The following is a 25,184-nucleotide window of genomic DNA, read 5'->3' as shown; positions in this document are numbered from 1 at the left end:
CAGAGCTGCCCGTGTAGCAAGAGCTCCACCACCAATTCTCTTGTCAAAAACAAGAGGATAGAACCTCGAAAGAGAAATGTGATGACAGAACTACAATATTATTTATTTATATATTTATTTACAACGTTTGTGTACTGCTCCACATCTAAACAGATTCTGGAGTGGTGAACAACAAGAGATAAAATTAACAAAAGATAAAAAGAGGAAACATGATATTAAGATTATTCTTTAAAAAAAACAACAGAGTGCCAATAAAATTGAGGCTGGTTAACCAAGGAAGGCTTCCTGGGAAAGAGCTGTTTTCAGGAGGTGCCGAAAACAAGTGTTGGTGCCTGCCTGACCTCCAGAGGCAGGGAGTTCCATAGGATGGGAGCCACCACACTGAAAGCTCTTCTCTAGGTGGACTCCAGTCGGGCCATGGGGAACCACCAAGAGCATGCCTTCTGATGACCTCAGTGATCGGGTAGGTTGGTAAGGGAGAAGGCCCTCTCTCAGGTATCCTGGTCCCAAGTTGTTTAGGGCTTTGTGCACTAGTAACAAAACCTTAAACTAGGGATGTTGGAGAATTCCGCCATGGACTCCAGCGAGCAATCCCTCCCGCCACCCTGCGGAATCCCCCCGAGACAGAGCCTACCTGTCTCTGACAGCGGCTCCGGCTCCAGGTTGTCTTCCAGCTGCTGCCGGGCCGCAGCCGCATATGGCAGCCGCTACGCCGGCCACCATTTGCATCCCCGCCAAGCCATGGTAGGCTACATAAGTATCTATGTAGCCTATCACGGCAAAAGGCAGGGATGCAAATGGCGGCTGCTACACCATTTGCGTCCCTGTCTTTTGCCGTGATAGGCTACGTAGATACTCACGTAGCCAATCATGGTTTGGCAGGGACGCAAATGGTGGCCGGCGTAGCAGAAGTCCGGCTGCAGCTGGTCCTGGCCTTGAAACTACTGTTTCAGCTAATGTCGAACTATTTGAGTAGCATAAATATTTAATTCCAAATACTTTTGAAAACCTTCCTAATTGTTTTATAACAGGCTGCAGGGAAACTCAAATTGACGGTAATTGCTGTGTGCCAGATGCCTGCTTGGATTGGTTTGTTGGAATGGCCCAGCATGTGGCTCTTGTGTTGTAGATGTCTGGATCATGATTGTTAGAAAGATTCTGCCAAACATTTGGTTTCTATGAATGAAATAACATCTGATGATCCCTGAGTTGATATCATTTGCAGCATGATCGATGTATATCAAACATACTGATGATCAAGTCATGAATGTGTTATTTGCTCTGTTTTATAGTTTTCTCACCTATTGAAGTTTAGTCGTTGGTGCTACAATCATTTTGCTTCTTAGAAAACTTATTGGGCATTGATTTGAGAACATACTTAACTCTCCCATTGAAACCAATGGGATTTAAGAGTACTTACGTTTGGTTGACCATGCCAATCATTGCTATGCTAAGATAGTGGAGAGATGTCGAACCTCTTTCAGCCTGAAGGCCGAATTCCATTTTGGATTAGCTCTCAGGGACCGAATTCCAGTGATGGGTGGGGCTAAAGGCAAAGGGACGGGGCCTAAACACTAGCATATTTTTGTTTAAAGTTCTTACTGGCAGTAGCTAAGCCTTAGGTGAGGCATTTCAGCATTTTAGAACAGGGAAATTAAACAGGCAAAAGCCAGTAAATGGTCCGGAGAAAGCAGGTGGGGCCATCTTGGGAACCCCAGATAGCTGGATTGGGAAACCCTAGAGGGCCAGATTTGGTCCATGGGCCTGAGGTTCAACACCCCTGGAACAGTGAAACTTCCAATGGGGATTGATGCCTAGATTCATTTGTCATTGGGAGACAGTGGATCTATCAGGCTAGGGGCTCCCACTTTGCGTCTCAGCTAACGGTCTAGAATCCAGCTAATTCTGCCAGCCTCACTCATTGCTTGCAGTGCTTTATTTCACAGATAAAATCCCAACTACGTGTTATCCTCATCATGTGAAAAGCAGGCATGTGTAGCCAAGCTGTGGCTTCCACTATGCCCCTGAATGACCTCACAAAACATTCCTCCTCAAGAATCTCTTATGGCAGCTACTCAGGGCCAATGGGGGTTGTGATCCAGGCATTGTGCAGGGTCTGCACTTTACAGGGTGACAGAAAGTTATCAGACATTCATCAGTTCACTCAACCATAGCCTGCTTCATGTGCATAATGTGATTGCCAAGAGTGGTCCTGCCCCCAGACATCCATGCATTGCCATGGACTGTCTCCAGTGAAGACGCCTACACATGAGCAGCTATGCACCCTTAGGCTTCCACAGGAGTGGGGCGCCAGCACAATTCGGAGTCGCGCTCATTTGAGCAGCTGCCTGTGTGCCAGCCTCTCCCCTGCAGCCAGCCCGTGCCAATGTATGGATGTCTGGGGGACAAAGCTACACTGCAGTCCTGCTCCTGGTAATGTGTGATGCCCCTTTTAAGGGGGGAACCTCAGGCCCAGGAGCAAAGTCTGGCTCCCCTGGGGTCTCAGTCTGGCTCTCCAGATTTCCCTGGATGTCCGTGCCCCCTTCCCCTGGCCACATCCCTTTCTCCCAACCACTTTTTTTTGTGCTTTCCCAGCTTCTGTGCAGTTTTTCCCCCATTCTGAAGGGTTGAAATGCTTCTCCTAAGGCTTCCTTACTAGCAGTGAGAGCTTTGAGCTACAATAGACTGGCATTTTTTGTATTTTTGACCGTACCTCCTTTTGCTTCTGGCCCCACCCACCACTGGAAGTCTGGCTGAACCTCTCTGGCCGAAAGAGGTTCCCCACCACTGATCTATACCCTGGGCTAAGTAGGGTTCTAGTACATGTGTACAAATTATGTATGAACGCATGTAAACAGTGTCTTACAACCACCTGAATGTACGCTCAGTGTTCCATGTGAACAGTTCTATTTTAAAAGGGGGAGAGGGAAGGCTCAAAATACCTATCAAATGGTGTTTAAATGGTTTGAGTTAGATGCAGAGGTTTCCTTTTCCATTGAAGGAGTCTTCCTCAGCAGAGGAAGGGAACCTTTGGATCCATCCCTTTGTCTTGAAAGCTAAGTAAGAAAAACTTTTGATAATGGGGATACAGGCTTTTGTCAAATGCATGCAGTTTCTTAATTGCTAGTACTTCCACACAGTGCTTTCCATCCATTCAGTTGTTCCACACATAGCATATATTTGACATTTAACTTGCCAGTAAGATGAGACTGGTTTTCAAAACTCCTGCAAGTCATGTTATCAATTAAAATTATGGAATTTTGTATGTATCACTTTCAAAGAGACAGTACCTTTTCTCTTAAAATATATAATTGCCTTAATTGCCTGTTGTTGAGCTCATACAGATTACTATTTTACTCACATTCTATCACATATTTTAACATACATTAGCAGTAGTTGTGTAGTAAAAAGCTTCCTCACCACTTGGTGGGCTGATGCTGATGCCAGTGTCAACGTTCCTCCACAAAATAAGAGAATCACACCAAGGTAGTTTGGGAAACGATATGGGCTCACTGTTGGGTAATGGAAGAGGTCAAGAAAGAGAGAAAGCAAAGCTTCCATGCAGTAACACGCTGGAGGCTTGTTGTTTTTATATCGTTATAAGACAAGAAGCTTTTGTCATCTGAAAATATCTGTGATGCAGAATTAACAAAGCAGTACTTGCTTAAGTGGAAATGTTATTAATGATCTTTCGTGCATTGTGGGGGATGCTTTATGTAACAGATGGACAGAAAATGGATCTCCAGATTTTTTAGACTTCAACTGCCAGCATTCCTGACTATTGCCCATTCTGGCAGGGTTCCTGGATCTTGAAGTCCAAAACCTCTGGAGATCTACCTTCTGCCCATCCCTGCTATATGTTGTTGGAAATTAGATGGCCCCCATCATAGATCACATAAGATAGCATTTTTTTAAAAGGACTACACTGTTAGATCTCCAGAAGATATGAAATATATTATTATCTCAAAATGTGTATATTATAAACATAAATTAACAAACAGCTTGCTGTCCTTTGTTCCAGGGCCCACCAGGTCCTCAAGGGCCACCTGGCCCTCAAGGAGCTTCAGGACCGAAGGTTGGATTCCACTCCCTTTTACACAAAATGTATTTTGTTCTATACTGTACACAGTGCTGAACTGGCAATACTGCTATTGGTTAATGTGTGAAGTTTCTGTTAATGACATGTTTCCACTTTGGGGAGGCTAGGGATGGGTTGCAAGTTCAAGATTTCAAAGGTTATCAAGATGTAGAAGAATGATAATATGTGTCCAAATCATTAGATTCTGGGATACTGGAACCATTTATTTATATTCTTTTGTCACTATAAATTCTTCAGTGGTATGGACTGGGTTACATAAGAAGAGCCATGCTGGATCAGACCAAGTGCTTATCTAGTCACACAGTAGCCAGCCAGCTGCCTGTGGGAAGCCCACAAGTAGGACATGAATGCAATAGCACTGTCCCACTTGTGTTCCCCCGGAACAGGTATACATAGGCATACTGCCTCCAATACTGGAGGTAATACATAACCATCACGACTAGTAGCCATTGATATCTTTATTCTTAATGAATCTTGTTCTTTATCAATTTACTTTTATTTTGCCAGCAGCAGTTTGCTGCTAGAAGTCCTTTGTAGCTATTTATGAAGGAATCATATTCTGTCTGAAGACAGAAGAAGCCAAATATTCACCTGTAACAAATTTCATCTTTTCGTGTATGAAAACACACACAGACACACACTTATTTATTTATTTATTTATTACATTTATATCCCGCCTTTTTTCCTCCTTAAGGAACCCAAGGCGGCGTACATAATCCTCCTCCTTCTCCATTTTATCCTCGCAACAACAACCCTGTGAGGTAGGTTGGGCTGAGAGTCTGTGACTGGCCCAAAGTCACCCAGTGAGCTTCCATGGCTGAGTGGGGACTAGAACCCGGATCTCCCAGCTCCCAGTCCAGCACTCTAGCCACTACACCATGCTGGCTCTCATGCACACATGCACACGGAATCCTTTTTTTTATTATTCCCTTCCACCTTCAAAGGTCAACTGAAAATATGTAGTTTCAGTTATTTTCAATTATGAATGAAAGTTCTGAATATTTTAATAAGGTGATCTATTTGTACTAGTTAAGTAAGCATAGTGCATATCCCTCCTGTGGTCCAGTCTAGTTATAACTAACAGTACAATCCTGTCCATATCTACACAGAAGTAAGTCCCACTGAATTCAATGGGACTTACTCCCAGCTAAGTGTACATAGGAATGGATAAATCTAGTACTTCACTTGAAATATCCAAGGCTATTCATGTATCTTAACATGTTGATGATCACTGCAGTACCCAATATACAGTTCTTTTGTGGAATTTTATTTAGTTGGCTGGATTTGGAATTTAATCATTGTTCTGATTTATTCCTTTTTTATCCTACTTTAGGGGGAGCTTGGATTGCCTGGCCCACCTGGAGTTGATGGAGAGAAGGTGTGTATGGGGGTATTAATATGGTAGTATTAAATATTAAATGCTATGGTTGAAAATTCTTAATGGGCTGGAACTATGAGTAAGCTCCATTGAACTCAGTGGGATTTTTGTCTGAGTAAAGACGCATAGGCTTGCACTGTAAGTGAGTTTAGCAGTTATTAACGTGGCTGGAATGCATGCAGTCTTCAGAAACAAATATGGGTAAATGAATTATGTTATACATGTTCCCCTACGCAGTTCTTCAATCTGTTCTATTGCCTTTCTAACCTATATGGCATTTTGAGTACATATATTTCTGAGAGAAGTAGAAAAAGTGCAACATTTGTACCTTTTTAAATGTTGCTAATTTTCAAGGTTTGAATCTAGGCATGAACTCTCCCTCATTTTGTGAGATTCACAAAACAGAGTGCTCAAGCAATCAGAACTAATTCATAGGGAATTAAATTAAGCAAGCAAGATAAAAGAAATTAAGGGCTCAGTCCTATCAGGATGCCCATCAGCCTCCAAACTTGGAGACTGACAGGTATCCTATGCAGAGCAGGAGGCTCGCAGAGGTGATCTTCATCTCTGCGCTCCTCCCAATCTGTATTTTTGCTAGACAAGCTTTTTCGCCCCTCTAGCTGAGGCTCTGCAGAAGGAGGGAAGGCGGCTGGGGAGACTGGAGGATTCTTCGTGAGCCTGCCTCCCTAGTCCCCCCCTTCCCACCTGCATGACCCTTTCCCTCTTCTTCAAGGTTGCTTCTGTGACCTTGGAGAGGCAGTCGGCATGGTTCTCTCCATGCTGGCTGCGAGGGAGAGAGGTGGGGAGCTCAGACTCCTGGGTCTGAGGTCCAAACACTGATTCCAACTTCAGATCCAGGAATCCGAAAAATGCTATGCCCCCCCCCCCATTCTGTCTAGGGGCCATAGGACTGCTCCCTCCAACACTCAGGGGATAAAGTTAGAAATCTGAAGTTAAGACAGAATATTCTAGTATGAAAACAATTCACTGCTGTCCAAAAGAAACGTATGCTTGAGTTCATGGCGAGTTTTGTTTGCAACAGTTCACCTTGCCACACCTCCAAAACGCTTTTTAAACTCACCTAGTTAAAAAGCAGTACAGGTGTTCAGCACAGGAGCTGCTCAAAAGGAAGATGACCACAAAACCTGGTTGTGTTGCTGTCTCATTAGATAACCATGAGGAAATATCACCAGCCCTACACAAAAACAATGGCAAACCCTGGATCTTCCATCCTCTCTGCTAATGGAAACTCTCAAGGGGAGGAGTCTTGGAGCAATTGCAGAAAGGGGCTTGCACTGGAGTGAGACAGGAGTCCTATGCAGGCATTCAGCCTGTACACTCAAGTGTTAAAAGTGTGGGAGCAAGGGTGTGCACACAAGCCCTGCCTCCAGCATCCCCGCCCACCTGGCTTTTCTGCCAGTCTTTGTGCACTGAGCATGAAGCAGTTTGTAAGGTTCCACTGAACGTGCTGACAAGCTCCCTGCAGACTTTAGTAACAAATCCATATCTGGAACACTGCAGAGAAGTGCATATTGTCTTTTCTTACATTAGTTGATGCATTGCAAGTTACTTTTCCCCCATCATCCATCAGTGCAAAGAGAGAATGCACTGACAATGTGACATGATCAGCCTGCATGTCTGAGCCTTTATTAAACATCCTTCCAAACATACATAATCAAATTATTGTTGTCAAATTCAAAATACATATTTAACGCTATTGCATGCAGGATGGGTGTGTGCATGTCAGAATGTTCATTAAACATTCCTGTGCCCTAAAGATTACAATACTGCATTCACCTGATCTATTAAATTCTATTCTGCTTCATAATTGGCATTCATTAATATGCAGTTCCTCTTTCTTATACAAGAAAAATGTAATATATTGTCAGAGAGCAGTGCTGAAAAATGAATGCTATTAATCAAAAACCTATCATCTTAAGAAACTCTTTTTTTCATTTGCAGGGTCCTAAAGGATCAAAAGGAGACCAAGGAAGTTCTGGGCTAGCAGGTCAGAAAGGAGAAATAGGAGAAGTTGGCATGACTGGTCTACCGGTATGTCTGTTTTTTGTGTCTTTCATTAAATACTGATTTCAACAGATACATGTTTAGGTGAAAAAAGGCATGGAGAGAGTTAGGGGAAGGTAGCATCTCCTGTATCTGCTGTAGCCTCTGTTAAAATTGCCAGATCCTGCCCCAGCACCTTCTGATAACCTGAGGAGTAGGGAGATTCCTAAAAGTATTCATAAAGCTGCTTGGCAAATAAAGAGAGTTTCTGAGCTTCCTAAATGCAGCCTCTCCATTGAAGCTGTTTGAGAGAGAGAGTCATGCAGTTTAAATAGAACAATGGACACTGATGAGAAGCTGATTGGCTGGAACTTGGAGTGGCCATTCCTCCTTCAGCCTCTTTGCCTTGCCTGTTGCCACCAGTCAGTGGCATCAGCTGCTGCTGTTCTGTGCTTCTGCTCACAAGCAGAGATTCGTGTCCAGCCTGTGACTTTTTTTTCCTGCTGTCTTTAGGTCACTCCACATTTTTGCACAGCAGTTACTCAGCTAATCACTGGACAGACATCACCTTAAGTTTTTCCTTTTTGTTTCAAGTACTTGAGACTCCTGTTGGCAAAGTGGCAACACAACGTTTGTTGTTGCAAGTCTACATCTCCAGTGTTTTAACACCACATTTGTATTTCTGTGATCCTTGTAAGTGTCCTAAAATGGCATCCTCACACCAAGGGAGATGCTGATTGGGGCGGGGGAGCAGGGGGTTGATAGATTCAGGTTGTTAGTTGAGCAGCTACATCTTAATGTACCAGTTACTGAAACTCTTATCTGTTTCCCTATGATGAATATGAATTATTTTTATGAAAGAGCTTTCTAGTACCCCAACCAGTATATTTTGTGGACTGGTGATGTTTTGTACTAGGCTGCATTAGCAAATCGTTACTTCCAGTTTATAGAAACCTTTAAAAGGGAAACTTCTACCAGTATGTGTGTATGATATTGCCTTGATTCCCCCCTTCCAATAGCTCTTACACGAATCCCTCTAACAATCTACCTCCATATCAAAGAGAAGTTTGACAGACTTTTGGAGAGTGTCTTAATATTAACCTTCGTAAGCTACTCCGGGAGCCTTTTTCACCTGAAGAGTGGGGTAAAAATGTGCTAAATAAATAAATAATGCATAGCTTCTTGGGCATGTGTGCACTCATGCAGGAATGGGCACGTGTGCACTTGTGCTTCTGGATCTGATTGTGAGATAAAACAATCCTGGTAATTAAAAGTGCTTCTCCTTTTCTGTTGTTAAATTGTAGGGTCCTAAAGGATTGAAAGGAGACCAAGGAAGCCCTGGAATAATGGGGCTGAAAGGCGAGATAGGAGAAATGGGCTTGTCTGGTCCACCGGTATGTCTGTCTTCAAGATAGTTTTGTGATTAGAAAGTTGGTTATGCCATGGCTGCTACTCATTACTCCATGCTACAAAACATTGATTCTCTCAGGTTAATTTGTTGGAAGCTTTTGAACTTGGCTGAGGGAGCCACTCTAAGAGGTGATTACAAGAGCTTCCCTTATGGCAGGGGCAAGCAGCCAGGGTGCCCCGCAGATGTTGAGGCCACCAAGCTGCCTACCCCTGCTTTACGGTAACTAACACCAGAAAAAAGTCACATGGATGTGGGAGAAATAAATCAAAAAGGAGGGAGAAGAGTCATATGAGCCCTTAGTATGATTAAGGTGCATAGGGAAGAGACCTATGGAAGAAAAAGAAAAAAAACCTTGCTCAAAAGGTAGCGGGATGCTATATTTTATTCCACAGCACTGGCAATCAGCACAAGGCATGTTGAGGCAAGGTGACTGTGGACTGACATTCTTCTAGTCCAACAAGACTAATGCAGGAAGCAGCCCAGGGCTCTCATGGCAATTATCCATGTCTCCTTAAAAAGCCCCATCTCTCGTTTGGGAAACACCATTGATAGGTATTTAAGAACACCATGTGACATTATTGTTAAAAGAGAGAACTATTTTAATAGACTCAACCATGAAGCTCACTGGGTGACTTCAGGCCAGTCACTGACTCTCAGCCTAACCTACCTCACAGCGTTGTTGTGAGGATCAAGTGGAGAGGAGGAGGGCTATGTAAGCCACCTTATGTTCCTTGCAAGAAGAAAAAGGTGGAATATAAATGAAATACTAAAACAAATACAACATTTGTAGAACAATGAATGCCTTATCTCATAGGTAGTAATTGGGTACATTCATGGCTGCATGTATGAAATGGTTCAACTCATAAGAAAACAAGAACAGGCTGTGTCTTCAGCTTTATTCATGCATATTGCTAGCAGGCTGGGAACCACTTTCCTGTAGGGAGATTCTACACAGCTGTGGTACATATCTGAATATTGGAGTCAAATGTGAAAAGCTAATTGTATGAAACCGTCCTGTGAGTGAGAGCGATGATTGGATGACTGGCCCCACTCTCACATGGTTTTCAGAAAAATACACCTCAGCATGAGAACTCACTATGGAGAAGTGGCTCTCATACTGACAGCAATATATTTAAACAGGACTTTCTACAAGAAAGTACCCAGTAATACACACATAATATGCAGCCATTAAGGGGCAATTCTATGGAGATAGTCATCAGCCTCAAACTTGGAGGCTGACTATCCAAGGAAGGGCAGATGGAGCATGGAGGTGATCCTCGACTCTGTTCTCCACCCACTGCATTTTTGGCTAGACAGGGGACTTCGCCTGTCAAGCTGGGGAGCTTTGGAGTGAGACGGGGGGAGGCCACATAGTGCATAGGAAGCTGCATAATGCAGCTTCTGCATCATCTCCCTGCCCCCGGGACTGTCCTCTTTTCCCTGTCTCTGCGCTCCATTTCCGAACACAGAGACGTAGCCAGTGCGGAGAGAACCTCGCTGGCTATGAGGGGGCAGGGAGTGTGGTTTCTGGGAACTGAGGCTGGAGCTCTGGCTCCGCCCTCAGTTCCCAGAAACCAAAAAACCCTATGGCCCTCTAGACAGTGTCAAGTAGCCATAGGCTTGCTCCCTAAGAGTGCTGGAAGACATCACACTACTGTATTTCCCAGCACAGCTCAGCTGCAAACCCCCAGTCATGGGAAAAATAATTTGTTTTCCATATCCCTGCAGCTCGCACAAGCCAAGAGGAGCTCAGTCTTGCAAGGAGAATTCCCACTGAAAATTAGAGCAGAGTCAGCTTAAATAAAACATCCAGAATAACCAGAGGGAATGTATTTTTCTATATGTAGAAATGCATCCTTCAGACACCCGACTCTTTTCTTTCTTTTTACTATTTAGGGGATTGATGGACCAAAAGGAGAACCTGGTACACCCTGTGAGCAGGATCTTGTAAGTTGTCAATAACTGAATATATCCTTGTCAAATGTCAAGTTTACTACCAATATGTGTCAGGGCATGCAGAGAGTGAAGTTACATAGTCACCTTTTTGTATTAATTGGGACTTTTGCTTTCGCTAAAGGCATCCACACTACAGATTGCTGAATTTTGCAACAGAATAAATACATGATGTGACTTTGTAAACTTTGTGAAGTCTTTGTTTTTCAGAACATATTCACATCCCAAGCCAAAACACATGTACTTACAAATTAGTCAAGGGAGCTTACTTGTAAATTAGTTTAAGATCGCAGGCTAAGGGCTGTTACGATTTTTTTTTCAGGGAAGGGAATTTTTCCAATATAACATGTATGAAATCCCTATGTACTGCAATCCCTATGTACTTTTTCACATGTTGCGATCCTTCACATCTGCTGTTTCTTGCATGCACAGTCTGGGGACCCATACCAATCACAGTGTTCCCGTACATGTGCACAAAACTATATGTGGCAGGATTGTTATATGTGATGGTCAAATCCAGGTTTTGTTTGTGTTCCTGCATCTAGTTTTTTCCAAGTGAAGGAGAAGCCAACTTCAAATTAGTGCCTGATGGAGAATTTATTCATGAGAATACATTCTCTGATGCATTTTTATAAAATATCTTCCTCAAGGGCAATCATTAAATGTTCTTGTATTTCAAAAATGTTATTTCCTGTGAACTGTAGTTAACACAGATGTTTCTTCTTTACCAAGAGACTAGACATTTTATTTTATCCCTTTTATCAGAAAATTATATACTTCTTTACTTTATTGAACTTCCTTGTGATCAAAATTTATACCTTGCTGCACCAAAAATGGGTTTAGGACAGAACCTAGTAACTGTCAGCTTAGTACCACAAATCATGACATTATGTCAATGTCATATAGGTGGCAGGTTGTTTCAAGCCTCAGAGAGATTTCTTTTAAACCATCACAGCCAGACTCCCAGCATACAGTGAAACTGGCTTTAAGTCCCTTGGAAATTGCTGACTCTTCAGGATGCTTTTTGTGCTTTGAATCCTGGCTTGTCTTCATAGGGATGGTTTGGAATGCATTTTTTAACTGGGTAGGACAGTAGGATTTTTTAGTCCCTAGTAAGACTTTCTTTAAAAAAAAGTCAGACATGCCATTTTTACAAATGGTGACTATAAAGTATAAATCATGTCATCAGTTTTTATCAGATCTGACTCTAATACAGCAGTATTCATCAAGCATATTGGGCATGATCCAATCCACCAGGGGCACAGCACCCACATTTCCATAGACTCAGTAGAGCTCTATTTACTCCTCCCACATCCATACACCTATGGGTGCTGCATGCAGGTAGCTTGGCAAGCCGTTATGGAGAATGGAATGCCTGTGCACACCTCTCATATTCTCATCCAGCTCTTCCTGTTCACTTGCTTATATTTATGGGCGGTTGGATATAGGAGGCACACCATGCACAGACTTTTCATTCCCTGAATTGCCTGCCATGCCACCTGTGTATATATTCAGGAGCAGGGCAGGGCAGAGAACAAGACAACAAGACAAGAACAAGTCTGTGAGAATTTACTGCATGTGCGAGCTGAACTCAGAGTTCACAACCCAGAATTCATAACCTAACATCAAACCATGGGTCCTCTTCCTGGGTTGTTTGTGGTTAACAACCCGTAGTTAAACCATAGTGTAGGGTTCACACGTAACAACAACCCATGATTCAACAACAACCCATACTCAACCCAACTCTAGGTTGTCTTTACATGAGAACCAGGCCTATGTGCTATTTCAACTCTTTAAAAAAATCCTTAAATATCCATGAATTGCCATGTTCTCCTTTTTCTTACAAGCATTTTCATTCACCAATAATTACAGTCTACTTTTCATTTTGAAGTTGTTCTTTTTCAAGTCACTTTGCTATGTACTGAAATCCATAGGTGCAGATTATACCTGAACCAGGACCTCCTGGTTTACCAGGCCCACCAGGCCCCGTGGTAAGTGTTATGGGAACTATTTTCATAGTCCAGACAAGCTGTAATATTTATTGAGCTACTGTCCATGTGGTTCTGTCCACTAAGTTCAGACCATTAACCTTTGATGATCATTGCACAAATTTAAATTTCTTAAAGAACTCACTGAGTTGGTACAATATATCCAAGTCAAGTAGTTCCATAATTGAGAGAATTTTATCTCTTGTACTGTTGGAGCAAAATGGAATAACACCGTAAAGCAGGGGTGGGCAGAAGGTAGATCTCCAGATGTTTTGGATTTCAGTTCCCAGAAGACCCTGCCAGCATGGCAAGTGGTCAGGAATGCTGGGAGTTGAAGTCCAAAACATCTGGTGATCTAATCTCTGCCCACGTCTGGACTAAAGAATTGACAGCCAAAACGCTGTAACATGAGTTTCTATGTAGCTATGAAAACAACTCCTTGAATGAGGAAGAATGTTGATAGAATGTACTAAAGGCCAAAAATAGATATTTGCACTGGGAAAATTGTATGGCCAGAACCGCTAAGCTACAAGCACTTCAGTAAATTTGATTCTCAATATGCTAGCTGACTAGTTGTTTGACAGGAAGATTGACCCTACTGAATATATTTAGGACAGATCCAGATAGCCAAATATTTCCATCGATATAATTACCATTAGATCAGATGGCAAACCCATGCCAAAGTACTGGCTTGAGGAACTTAATTTGACTGTAACAGCAAGCTGTAATTTTTTCAACACATATCTGGGAAGAGAACATTTTGGGATCCATTTTTTAATACTACATGCATAATATACAAGGTTTGACTAAGATAACAAATGTTAAGATTGAAAAAATTGTTAACTGTTTGAATATGGCAGGGTTGGGCAACTTGTGGCCCTCCATATGTTTGGCCTGCAACTCCCATCATCCCTCACCGTCATTGGCTATCCTGGCTAGGGATCTTGGGAATTGTAGGTCCAAACATTTGGAGGGCCACAAGTTGCCCAGCCCTAGAAGATGGGCTTGTTTGTAGTAATATAATATATAAAATATATAGTCACATTGGCACAGGAAATATAATTATGGATATGTGGCAGAGGGAGGTAAAAGCAGTGTTGTCTGTCTTCCACAATGTTAGAATCCTTACCAGCTTCATTATACATTATTTGATCAATCAGAAGCTCTTTTTTGTTTTTGTTGTGTTTGTTCTTTCGTAACCTTTGTGGTTAGGGAGATACAAACATATGTAATTCTGCCTTGAGAGGAAATTTTTGAAATCTGATGGTTGTATATGCCACTTCAACTTATGAAACAGTTGGAGTTTATGAGATTCATAAAGGTCTTGGATTATGCATTATGATACTTGAAACCTCCTTTTACAAATGAACTATTGCTGTCTTTAGGGTCCTCAAGGAATACAGGGACATAAGGTGAGTCCCTCACGTGTACATGCCATTTCAAACCTAGTCTACTAAATATGCATGTTTCTGGCAAGGCATAGTAATATGTGGCCTCACTTGAAATGGTGCTATCTTACTGTAAATGAGATTTGATACCATGTTCTCTTGTAATTATGAATCCTTTTAAAATATCTTTTTATGGGTCAATATATTATTTGATCAGATGTTTTTATATGTTGTACAAAATGCTACTTCAAATACTGTGATAGGAAGGCAACCTAAGAGTTATCAAAGAAAGAAATTAAATGAGGAGTAACACTAGGAACTTGCTGAGATATTTTTCCCTTCACTCTACCCCAGCCCTTCCATGGTTCTATGCCTTTGCCATATCAGTCACACTCCATTCTCACTGGCCGCGTCCACATGAGCACTGGGGCAAACTACGCGGTATGGGTTGTTTCCCCCATCCCCATGCATGCCACTTGCATGCCCAGCATTTCCTTAATTACCCACACCATGTTGCATGTTGCCATGTCATCCAAACCCGGCGCATTGTGGGGGAGGCTTCTAACCTACCCTATAGCCCCTACTACAACCCATGAGTTATTGGGCACATTAGAAGCCACTGCACTGCATGCTGTGTTCGGATGACATGGCACCCCACAATTATTTATTTATTGCATTGCATTGCATTGCATTGCATTGCATTGCATTGCATTGCATTGCATTTCTATACCACCCAATAGCCGAAGCTCTCTGGGCAGTTCACAAAAATTAAAACCAAAGAGCACACAATAAAACAATAAAAAATATAAAACATTAAAACAACAGTATAACAATACAACCAGTCTAAAACCAGAATAAAACATAGCAGCAGTGCAGTGATTTAAAATACAGATTTAAAACAGCAAAGCTAAAAGTCTAGAAAGCTGAAATGCTAAAATGCCTGGGAAAATAAAAAGGTCTTTACCTGGCACCAGAAAGAATACAGTGTAGGTGCCAGGCGAACCTCTCTAGGGAGCTCATTCCACAGCCGGGGTGCCGCAACAGAAAACGCCCTCCTCCTAATAGCCACCCGCCTCACTTCCTTTGGCAGGGGCTCACGGAGAAGGGCCGCTGAGGATGATCTTAAGGTCCGGGCAGGCACATATGGGAGGAGGCGATCCTTCAGGTAACCTGGCCCCAAGCCAATGTAGTGTGGGTAATTAAGCACATGCTGGGCTCGTGAGCAGTACTCAGGGTGGGGTGGGGACAACCCATACTGAGTAATTTCCCCACTGATTGTCGGAACCTGGCCACTGTCTGCCATGAACCCTCCTTTAGAGTTGCCATTTATGTATGCTGTGTTTCCATCATGACCAGTTCATAGTGCTGAACTCTATGGGCCAAAGCAGACACGATGGGAACCATCCTGTTTGTTCTTCATGTGCCTGCCCTTTTCCCATTTGAAGCAGGGGATGGTGTGGGGTGGGGTCAGTTTTTATGACAGATGATGCACATGAGTGAGAGGAGCTGAATGATCCCCTCTCCCCCCGCCCCCCGCCGCCTTACCTCCCATTGTTTCAAGTGACAGAGTGCAACAATATAGTTTGTGAGGTGTTCAGTTCTCCTCACCCACATACTGTTTTTTAGACACCCCCACCCCCCATACACACACACTTTAGACATGAACAAGCAGATACACGAACAAACGTAGCTGCCCCAGCATGTCTAGCTTGATCCCTGAGAATTCACATCCCCCCTTCTGTCTGAATGGAATGTTGCCACACTTACAGCCCCCTTCCTTACTGAGATGTAATGTAGATTTCTGAGGGAGGAAATGCAGTTAAGGTGGAAAGGATTCATATAGTTCAAATAACTTTTTTTTTGGTAATAATGAAAAATCAGGACTTTAAAATGTGGACCATTCACTTCAGCTACGTTGAGCATAACAGCCTCTTGAAGTCCTAGCTCTCTGCTGTCTCATGTTCAGGTTGCTGGCTGGTCTGTAAGATATTAAGATGAGAGAATTCTAAAAAGTCAACAACGTCCAATCTGGCCAGTCCAAAGGATTTTTCTATAGCCACTACCTCTCTTTTATGCAGATCTACCTATGCTTCTACTTTTCTCTGCATTGAAAGGAAATGTTTGAAAGATACATATAATAGTACAAGCATTGAAGTGTTGTATCCTGTTGTATCCCTCCATTCTTCACTCTAGTGGAGGCTTCCATGAATGGAAAGGGGAGGGAGGTGATTTTCGCAAATTCCCCCCTTCTTCCTGCAGCCCCCACACCATCTTCTATGTTATTCCAAAGGATCCCCCAACTCTCTGGAGCAGATTTGTGGGGCACACGGGGAAGGGGGAACCAGCAAAAATAGTTTTTCCCCACCTTCCATTCACAGAAGCTTCTGCTGGACCAAAGAGCCTTCCATGAGGGGAAGGACACATCTCTAAAGATCTGGGGATGAAGGGTTGAATTATATACTAACTTCGTTCAAACCATGTTTTTCAAATGCACTGTGCATATCTTGCAGGGTCCTCAAGGAATTCAAGGACAAAAGGTGAGTCACTAAGATTACAATCATGATTTATGAACTGCAAACGGTACAAGGACAAACCACTGACCACTCCGGACAAATGTTAACTTAGATTAGAATTTTGACTTCCCAGCCACTAGGGAAAAATAGGTCACACTAATACAAATGTTTGCTTCAGATGGAGATGCAGTGCTGAGCCCTGATGACAGAATCTTAGGGTGGAACCATGTAACAGTTAGTTTCCTTTCTGAGATGACATTTTGCAGCAATTTTACAGATGAGGTCCGGATTGGAAGAATTCAGTATATGTTAAGATTTCCATATCATTGCCCAATCTAACATTAGTGAAATTCCTGTCTGATTTAGAACTTCCAAGTTTCAGAATCTAAGCAAGAATGCAGAAATTAAAATATAGTATTCATAACTCATGCATTCAATTTTCAACTTCCTGTCACAAATATTGGTGTACTCATTGCATCATGTGTCATTTTTCCTTCTGTCTCCTTTCTTCCACACCTTGTTATCAGGTACCAAGACTGGTACTGTGCAATCTTGCTAAGTGCAAGATTGGTCAGCACTTCAGTTGTCCAAGGAGTTATTTCTCCTCTTCCCCTACCCTTGTCCTGACCTCTGCTCCTATCTTTTTCACTAGGAATCGAAACATGTTGGCTTGGCTTATAGCCAAGTCATTATTTGTTGTCGCCACTGACAACCCCCTTTCCCCATATCCTGTGGCACATACAGCACCATTGAGGAAAGGAGCAGTCCTTGTCCTTGCGCTGGGCTTTTGCAAAAGCCACATGTGGGGACCTGGTTTCTGCCACCTCCTACAAAAAGCCTGGAGGGCAGGAAGAGAAAGCATCCCTCTTTTCTTCTTCTGAGTTCCCTGTGGAGAAATGCAGGGGTGGTTACTATCCTGCATAGTAGAAGGAGAAGATGCAGTAGCAGAAGGTGCTACTTGCTACTTCCACCTTCTCCAAAGCCCAGCAGGAAGGGAAAGGACACCTCCTTTTCCCTCCACAAAGAACTTGGGGCAGGAAATTAGGAGTGGTCTGTCTCTCTTCTCTTCCTATAAAACCTCAGCCCACAGGGGAGAAGCCACTTGTCCTTTCCTGTCCTACAATCCCCATGAGAAAAGGAGAGGTGGGTTACTACCAGTCTGTGCTGGAACTGCAGGGGCACACGCAGGACAATGGGAGCCTACTCACTACTGGCAAGTAAATTTATGGAACCTTGATTTTTTGCAGCTTCTTTCTTCCATAAAAAGGGTTGCAATCCTAAGTATACTTCAGGAAGTAAGCCCTAGTACAGCGGTGCGCAGACCTCAGGCTTCTGGGATCTTGTACTAGAACTTAAAGGTCTGCCAAGTGGAGTCAGGTGCAGAATATTGTCTCAGGGCAGACATACACCGAGTAGAATTAAGGAACAGGGTGGCTCTGAGCACAGGGCCAAGAATTTGTCTTCAGCATGAGCTTGCAGTCTTTTCAGACAATACTCTATTCCTGATTCCCCCCCACCCCAAGCTTCATTTCAGCATCCTAATGTAGGTTGAAAAAGACATGTTGTTGTTGCCATTGTTAAACAGTTGAGAGCCAGAAACCCTTGACAGTTTACTGTAAATCACCCAGAGATCTACAATAGATTCCAATGTACCTACGTGCTGTCCACCTCTGCCCTAGTTCTCAGTTTGCCCTTCTTCCAAGTGAAGTGTATTGAAGTGTTTTTAAGAGACCAGTAAAGTTTGCAAAGTTTTTTTTATTCTTTGTGGCTTCAGTTCCACCATACCCAAAAGTTAACTGAACCATACAGTGACTGAGGGGGTGTTTCCACGACAATGGAAGGAGAAGAAAATGGAGGAATACTGGATTTTTTAAAAGGAATCAGCACTTTGGTCTGTGCAGGGCTCCATGAGCAGTGTTCCTCACCAATAAAAATCACTTCACAGAACATACTTCCTGGTGGGGGTGGGGGTGAGGGTTGGAGTGAACGTCATCTGACTGGCAGGGGCTGTTCAACCAATAAGAGAGGCTTCCCCCTCCCCCCCCATTTCTCCTTTCTCCTGAATCTCCAGATGCACCTGCATTTCAGGAGCAAGCCTCATTGGGTGCAATGGGAGTTACTTCTGAATAGACACACACATGCTTGTGGCTGGGAAAGACAGTGGGGAAGAGAACAAAGGGATGGGAAACCAGCCCCCTTTCTAACCAAACTGATACTGTGCAGAATGTCTATAACAAAGCTGTGAAGTAGTTACTTCTTAAGGCAATAAACCAAACAACAGAGAATCAGAGCCTCACGATCACTCTTTAGAGCACTTAGGGAATTGGGCTTTAAACTGTGCCATTTCAATTGAGGGGGATCTCTGTAAATTCTAATGTGGACATTCAGGGGACAAGCCTCATTGAGCACAATGGGAGTTGCTTCTGAGTAGACACTAATTGGTTTGTGCAGGGGTGGGAAACACACAGGAAACGCCCCTTGACTGGGGTCACAGTGAAGGGCACACCCCTGGGCAGGACTGGCACACCCGAGATCAACGCAGGGGTTGGGGCACACAGCAACTATACTGGAGAGAACCTGACTTGAGGAAAAGAATCGGACTTTAAGCAGTCTCAGGAAATTTGGGTTTTCCCTGACAAGCTCCGCTGGATGGCCACAACATCATGTATCCCTAACGACCTCCAAACGCAGCCAGCTTGGAGCGAATTGCTGGTGGAGACAACCCCCAAGCTGTATGTGTAGACTGTTTCTGTGATCTCTTTTGTACGGAAATCTTTAGTTGATTTTAATTGGCAAATTTTAATTGGTGGGATTATGAGTTAAAGGGCACATGTGTTTATTTTTAATGATATTTTTGTTCTGGTGCACTGTTATAATAGGGAATTTTATTTAAATTTAATGCAACTTTATTTAAATTTAATTGATTTATGAATCAGATATAAAGCAGGAAATTACAAATCATTTAATTGTCTGAAAGCCTAATAAATATATTTCTTTTTATGTAGGGCTCAGATGGTGCAAAGGGTTCAAAAGGTGAAAGTGGTCATAAAGGTGAAAAAGGTGCCCCTGGGCCACATGTAAGTAGCGGAGTCTTAGAAAAATGGCTACATCCAAAGGTCCTATGTTTCATCAGAAGAGATGCTTTAAGAACAGTATTTCAAATCTAATAATTTGTTTTTCTCTCTAGGGTCCTGCTGGTACACCTGGACTTATTGGCTTACCAGGCACTAAAGGGGACAAGGTAAGAACGAGATGAAAGAGAAAGGATCTAAAAAATGTGTACATATATTATTACATTTATGTCCCACCTTTCCTCCAAGAAGCTTGAGGAGGCTTATGTGGTCCTCCTCCTCTCCATTTGATCCTCACAGCAACCCTGTGAGGTAGGTTAGGCTGAGAGTTAGTGACTCCCCAGAGTCACCCAATGAGCTTCATAGCAGAGTGGGGACTAGAACCTGGATCACCCAAGTCCCAGTCCAACACTCTAACCACAACACCACACTGGCACTCCCAAGATATATATTGGACCAGTTCACATGATTGAACAGGCCACCATGGCTTATTTAAGCCACATGCAGGTGGCCATTTTGAATATTCATTGCCCAGCCACAGCTTGTCATGTCACGCAAAGCTGGATGGCGGGGCTGTGCAAGGGTTAAACAACTCTCACATAACCCAACAACAGACGATGGATTATGCAAGGCTTGTTTCATCCTCATACAACCCCCACCACCCAGGTTCACATGACGCAACAAGCTGCAGCTGGGTGTTGAATATGCAAATCCCGCCCAGCATGCTCCACAATGAGCTGTTTTGATCATACCCACCTGGTCATTATAAGAAATGGTTAATATGTTCTTTCCCCACAACCCTCAAAAAGGATATAAAGTGGCTCATTTTATACAAACCTTTGGGTTGTATCCAGTGGTGACTTTACCTTAGCAGAAAGTGCTTCCTCTCTTGCAAGTTGGAGCACCCAGCTTTCACCGATCTCCTTTGCCTACTACAGCCCTCTGTACCATAATATCCCATTCTGTTCCAGAGGGGATGATAGGCTTAAGTGGGATGGGAAGGATCAGTGAAAATTAGGTACCATGGCTTGCGCGAAAGGAAACTCTTCCCACTCAGGCAAAGCCACCACTAGATAGAACTGTTCTGTTTGAAAGTACTATATTTAATGAGGTTGCTCCTTCTGAGTTGTGTAGAAGTCCTCCTCAGGTAGACTAAATTGTAACTGGAGAGAATCTGTTCATCTCTGACCCCAAAACAGACAGTAAAATACCTTTGGAACACCTTTTCCGTAACACGGTTGTTATGTGTCTGTTTCTCAGCCACTTCCTGTCAATGTTACAGAGTTGTTGCAGCCGCGAGCCTTCTGATTGTCCGCTCACAATAAAAGTGTGTGTGATCCACTTTAGCTTATCGGATATATATCTGGGTCACAGGTGAAACTGTGCAGAGTTTATTTGTAATTATTGTCACAGTAAAATAACTAGAGCGTCGTGGGGTTCTACTAAAAAAAAAATGTGTGTATTGTCCAAATGCAGTGCACGGTGGTCACAGCCCAGTCAGTCAAACACTTTAATATCCGTTGATTTCAACGAGAGAGAGTTCAGTGTGTGCTTAACTCCCCCTGTGAACTTAAATTAACATAAGCTTGTTTGGATTCCTATCCAGTATATTTAACCAAAACATTACAAGTTTACATTAATGTTACTCACTTAACATGGTTCTCCACTCTCACTTCTTCTCTTTTCTCTACTTTTCCCTCTTAAATAAATCCAGGGGAAGCCAGGGGAACCAGGATTAGATGTAAGTAATAGGTATGCTATCTACATTGTGTCATCAATATGATGACATCAAGAAACAATTCAGGAATTAATTCAACAGAGGTGGTTTGTGGTTTGTAAATGACTGTCATAAGGATCATAGCCAAGCGTGGCAGAGCATATGGTTTGGTCCCAGGTTCACTCCTTGGCATTTCCAGTTGAAGGGTCTCAGGTAGAAGGACCAGAAAAGACCTCTGCCTACAACCCCAGGGAGTCACTTGCAGTCAGAATAGTAGTACCACTGAGACGGACTAGTAGTGTGATTTGGTATATACGGTAGTTCTTTCCATTCCTATTCAACAATTAGCAATCTACCTGTAAAATTAAGATCTTCAGTGGAAGGCCTCCTGCAGTCGCCCGCATGTGAGGTGAGGGGGCAGGTGGCTACCAGAGAGAGGGCCTTCTTGGTTGTGGCACACAAGCTGTAGAATGCTTACCCCAGAGAGGTTCACCTGGGACCTACTTTATTGTACTTTCGGTGCCAGGCAAAGCCCCAAGCTGTTTAGACACAAGCTTAAGCTTCCTGTTTTGTGATGCTTTTATAATTCTATGTCTTTTAGCTTACTTTATTTTTTGTATTTGCATTTTAATTGTTTTACTCTTTTTGTAAACCACCCTGGGAATATGATTAAAGGGTGGCATAAAATACTTACGTTGCATAAATAAATGATAATAGTGCTTACCGTTTACTTTGCCCTTTAACAGAGCGAGGGGTGTTTTTTCAAACATTTTTATGATATTGGCCCTCATAGCAATCCTACAAAATAGGTCACTATCAGTTCTGTTTTTCAGACGGGGAACGGAGACTGAAAGGTAGTGTGGTGCTCGAGGCTGGGTCTCCCAGAAACAATTCCAGCTTATTTATCCACTAGGCTACAATGACAATCAGCCACTGTTACTGAGTTGAATAAAAAAGGAAACTGAAATTAGCACATACTTTTGAAGTTGAGTGATTAGACTTATTAAGACAGTCCCTATGATAAGGTCGTAAGAATGGAGCTCCTTGCTCTGTGCACTTTCACATTCCATGAATCTGAGATGCGTGCCACCTAGTGGTTCATTAACAAATTTCAGATATTCTTCAAGATTCATACTAAGATTTAACAATGCTCCAATCAAAATTATATCAAATGCACATGATTTTTCCTGAGAATGTTTCATTATCTCAGTTAATGATAGTTACTTAAAAAAAGCACATGTGCTTTCTTTTTCATTCTTACCAGAACTATTTGGCATTAAATGTGCACTTTTGGGCACTAAACATTTCCAGTATTTCTTTTACAGGGTTTTCCAGGCCTAAGAGGAGAAAAAGGAGAAAAAAGTGAAAGAGGAGAGAAGGTTGGTGCCCCTTCTAATTCACTGATTTGAATGCTTGTCTTTAATTCAGCTATTCATTTTATTTAAAAAATGCCTATACACCTTGACAACCTCCCCTAAAATAAATGGTTACCCTAATCTCATGGTACTAGATACCATCAGATAGTTTATCATTGTATTTTCTCATATAATGGCTGGAAATCTGTTGGAATTTCTTTACAAGAACTGAATCCTTCACCCCTAGTCTGTAAGAACAAAGGAGTGCAATCTAGTCTTCAATTGGAGCAAATTCAAATGTGCAAAAATAGTATGTGCTGCTACTTCACATTTTGTAGGTGGAAAAATTTCATATTTGAATGCATATCCTGCCCGCCTCTCCCCCCTCCCCCATTTAAAACCTCTGTACTCAGGAAAAGCTAGCTTGTCAGAAAGATTATAAGAGAGCAATCCTGTGTCCCCTAGACAGCATCTGAGGGAAAAAGGACTTTTCAGTTTCCTAGCTCCGAGGCTATAGACAGTGCTATGAGCTCATAGCTGGGAATCCATGCTCCCTGCCCCTTCCTCCCCAGCCAGGGTGGAGAGAACAATGGCAGCTGCCCCTCCATGCTTGTAACAGAGCACGGACAAAGCAAAAGGGGGGCTTTCTGGGCGGGGGGAAAGAAGAGACCATGGAAACTGTTTTAGACAGCTTCCTATGCGGTCTCCAGCCCCATTCTCAACCCCTCCCTGAAGCCGCATTTAGATACCCAAAATCAGGCATTTACACATTCAAGGCAAACTGCAGGGAAGCCAGAGCACGGAGGGAATCCTCTCCTCTGTGCTTCAGCCGCTCTACATTGGATAGGCGGTCGCCTCCAACTTCAGAGGAGGTCGGAGGCAACCATCTATCTCAATAGGACTGCACCCTAAGTTAAGCTTCTTCCTGATATGCTAGTTTACTACATGCAGGGAGATATTTACATTGGAGAGCATCCAAATACAGCAATCCCCCACATGCTTTCTGAAGTAGTGGAATCTAGGCAGGCTGGATACAACCTGTCTTTGTATTTTTAATCTTAGGCTGCTTCGCAGCTGGAAACTGTTTCAGTCTAAATCTGGCTCAAGTCAGAACCCATTAAAAGCATAAGCCATTATACATATAGTACCAGTTCACACAATTATCCAAACGTGCCCTTCATTTGTGTAGTGGGAATGCATGAATTCCCAGGATACCTGAGAGAGCGCCTTCTCCCTTACCAACCTGCCTCGCCACTAAGGACATTGGAGGGCATGTTCCTGGTGGTTCCACATGGACCTATGGCCTGTTTGGAGTCCACCAGGAGAAGGGCCTTCCGTGTGGCGGCCCCCTTTCTTTGGAATTTCCTTCCCCTGGAGGTCAGGCAGGCATCAACACTGTGCTGGTTCCAGGAGACATTCCTTAATTGACCACTCACAGATTTTATTGGTATTGTTTTTTAAAATAGCATACTTTTAATCTGGTGTTTTAATCTTTGTATTCTTTTACTGTTTTATCTTTTATGTTCACTGCTCCGAAATCTGTTCTAGATATGGAGCTGTATATAAATATTGTAAATAAAAAAAATAAAAATAAAAATAAAAATGAATGCTTGTGCATCTCCCACGATAAATATAACATAATGTGTGACTCCAGGTGTATGTACATACATTCGTGCAAACAAGCAAACTTGGTTTGGTTTAGATTGACAAATTCTGAAAATTGTATGTGCACATGGCCCACCTTGCACATAACACCTTGCACATAACATAGCATGGGAGTGTTAGCATTCTCCCACAACCAAGAAGTCTTAAGCACTGTTTTACACATCATGCAGGCAGGAGGTTGGAATGTTCTGCCACTTTTAAACACTCTATGTAACAAATTAGCACATCAGGGAGAAAGGTTTCACATAACCCTCTTCCTGATGCACTATTTTTCAATGTATGGGGAGGGTTTTTTATATGTGGAAAATTGTTAAAAAATAGGGCTTTCCCACCCTGTAATCTGAAGTGGTACAATTGAGAATGTTACCATCTCAGACTTGAACGTACACAGAATATATAAGAAGAGCTCACAGCCCTGTGAATGTGCTGGGAAATATTTTGTGTTTAGTAATGTCTGAATTGAATTCAGATGTGATGTCAGTCTTGGCCTTTATGCAAGTACTCATCTGCCTGACTGCGGCTGCTATTGCTTCCTCCTCCTCTGACTGAGAAATAAAGCGCCCCACTGCCTATTGCTTCAGAGAAAAGTGGTGCATCCCCCCTTGCATCTCAGGCACCTGGCACTGGGCCACTTGGGCTGCT

General features: G+C 42.9%; 1 protein-coding gene across 1 annotated transcript in view; it reads left to right on the top strand.

Annotated features, from left to right (window-relative positions):
• The window catches only part of COL23A1 (collagen type XXIII alpha 1 chain), a 57,762-nt gene that overhangs the window by 24,186 nt on the left and 8,392 nt on the right, over nucleotides 1-25,184 (top strand). The window contains exons 20-32 of the mRNA XM_084829808.1: nucleotides 1,032-1,055; nucleotides 4,022-4,075; nucleotides 5,433-5,477; nucleotides 7,440-7,529; nucleotides 8,786-8,875; nucleotides 10,789-10,839; nucleotides 12,780-12,836; nucleotides 14,219-14,245; nucleotides 16,732-16,758; nucleotides 19,740-19,811; nucleotides 19,922-19,975; nucleotides 21,520-21,546; nucleotides 22,848-22,901. Coding sequence (XP_084685934.1) covers nucleotides 1,032-1,055; nucleotides 4,022-4,075; nucleotides 5,433-5,477; nucleotides 7,440-7,529; nucleotides 8,786-8,875; nucleotides 10,789-10,839; nucleotides 12,780-12,836; nucleotides 14,219-14,245; nucleotides 16,732-16,758; nucleotides 19,740-19,811; nucleotides 19,922-19,975; nucleotides 21,520-21,546; nucleotides 22,848-22,901 — 672 coding nt within the window. The remainder of the gene's footprint in view (nucleotides 1-1,031; nucleotides 1,056-4,021; nucleotides 4,076-5,432; nucleotides 5,478-7,439; nucleotides 7,530-8,785; nucleotides 8,876-10,788; nucleotides 10,840-12,779; nucleotides 12,837-14,218; nucleotides 14,246-16,731; nucleotides 16,759-19,739; nucleotides 19,812-19,921; nucleotides 19,976-21,519; nucleotides 21,547-22,847; nucleotides 22,902-25,184) is intronic.

Source organism: Heloderma suspectum, chromosome 2, assembly GCF_057233095.1.
Source record: "Heloderma suspectum isolate Gila_16-S chromosome 2, 16-S_ref, whole genome shotgun sequence".
In the NCBI taxonomy this organism is placed as follows: domain Eukaryota; kingdom Metazoa; phylum Chordata; class Lepidosauria; order Squamata; family Helodermatidae; genus Heloderma; species Heloderma suspectum.
The sequence above is the reverse complement of the archived record's forward strand: the minus strand, read 5'-3'. Positions and strand labels throughout refer to the sequence as shown.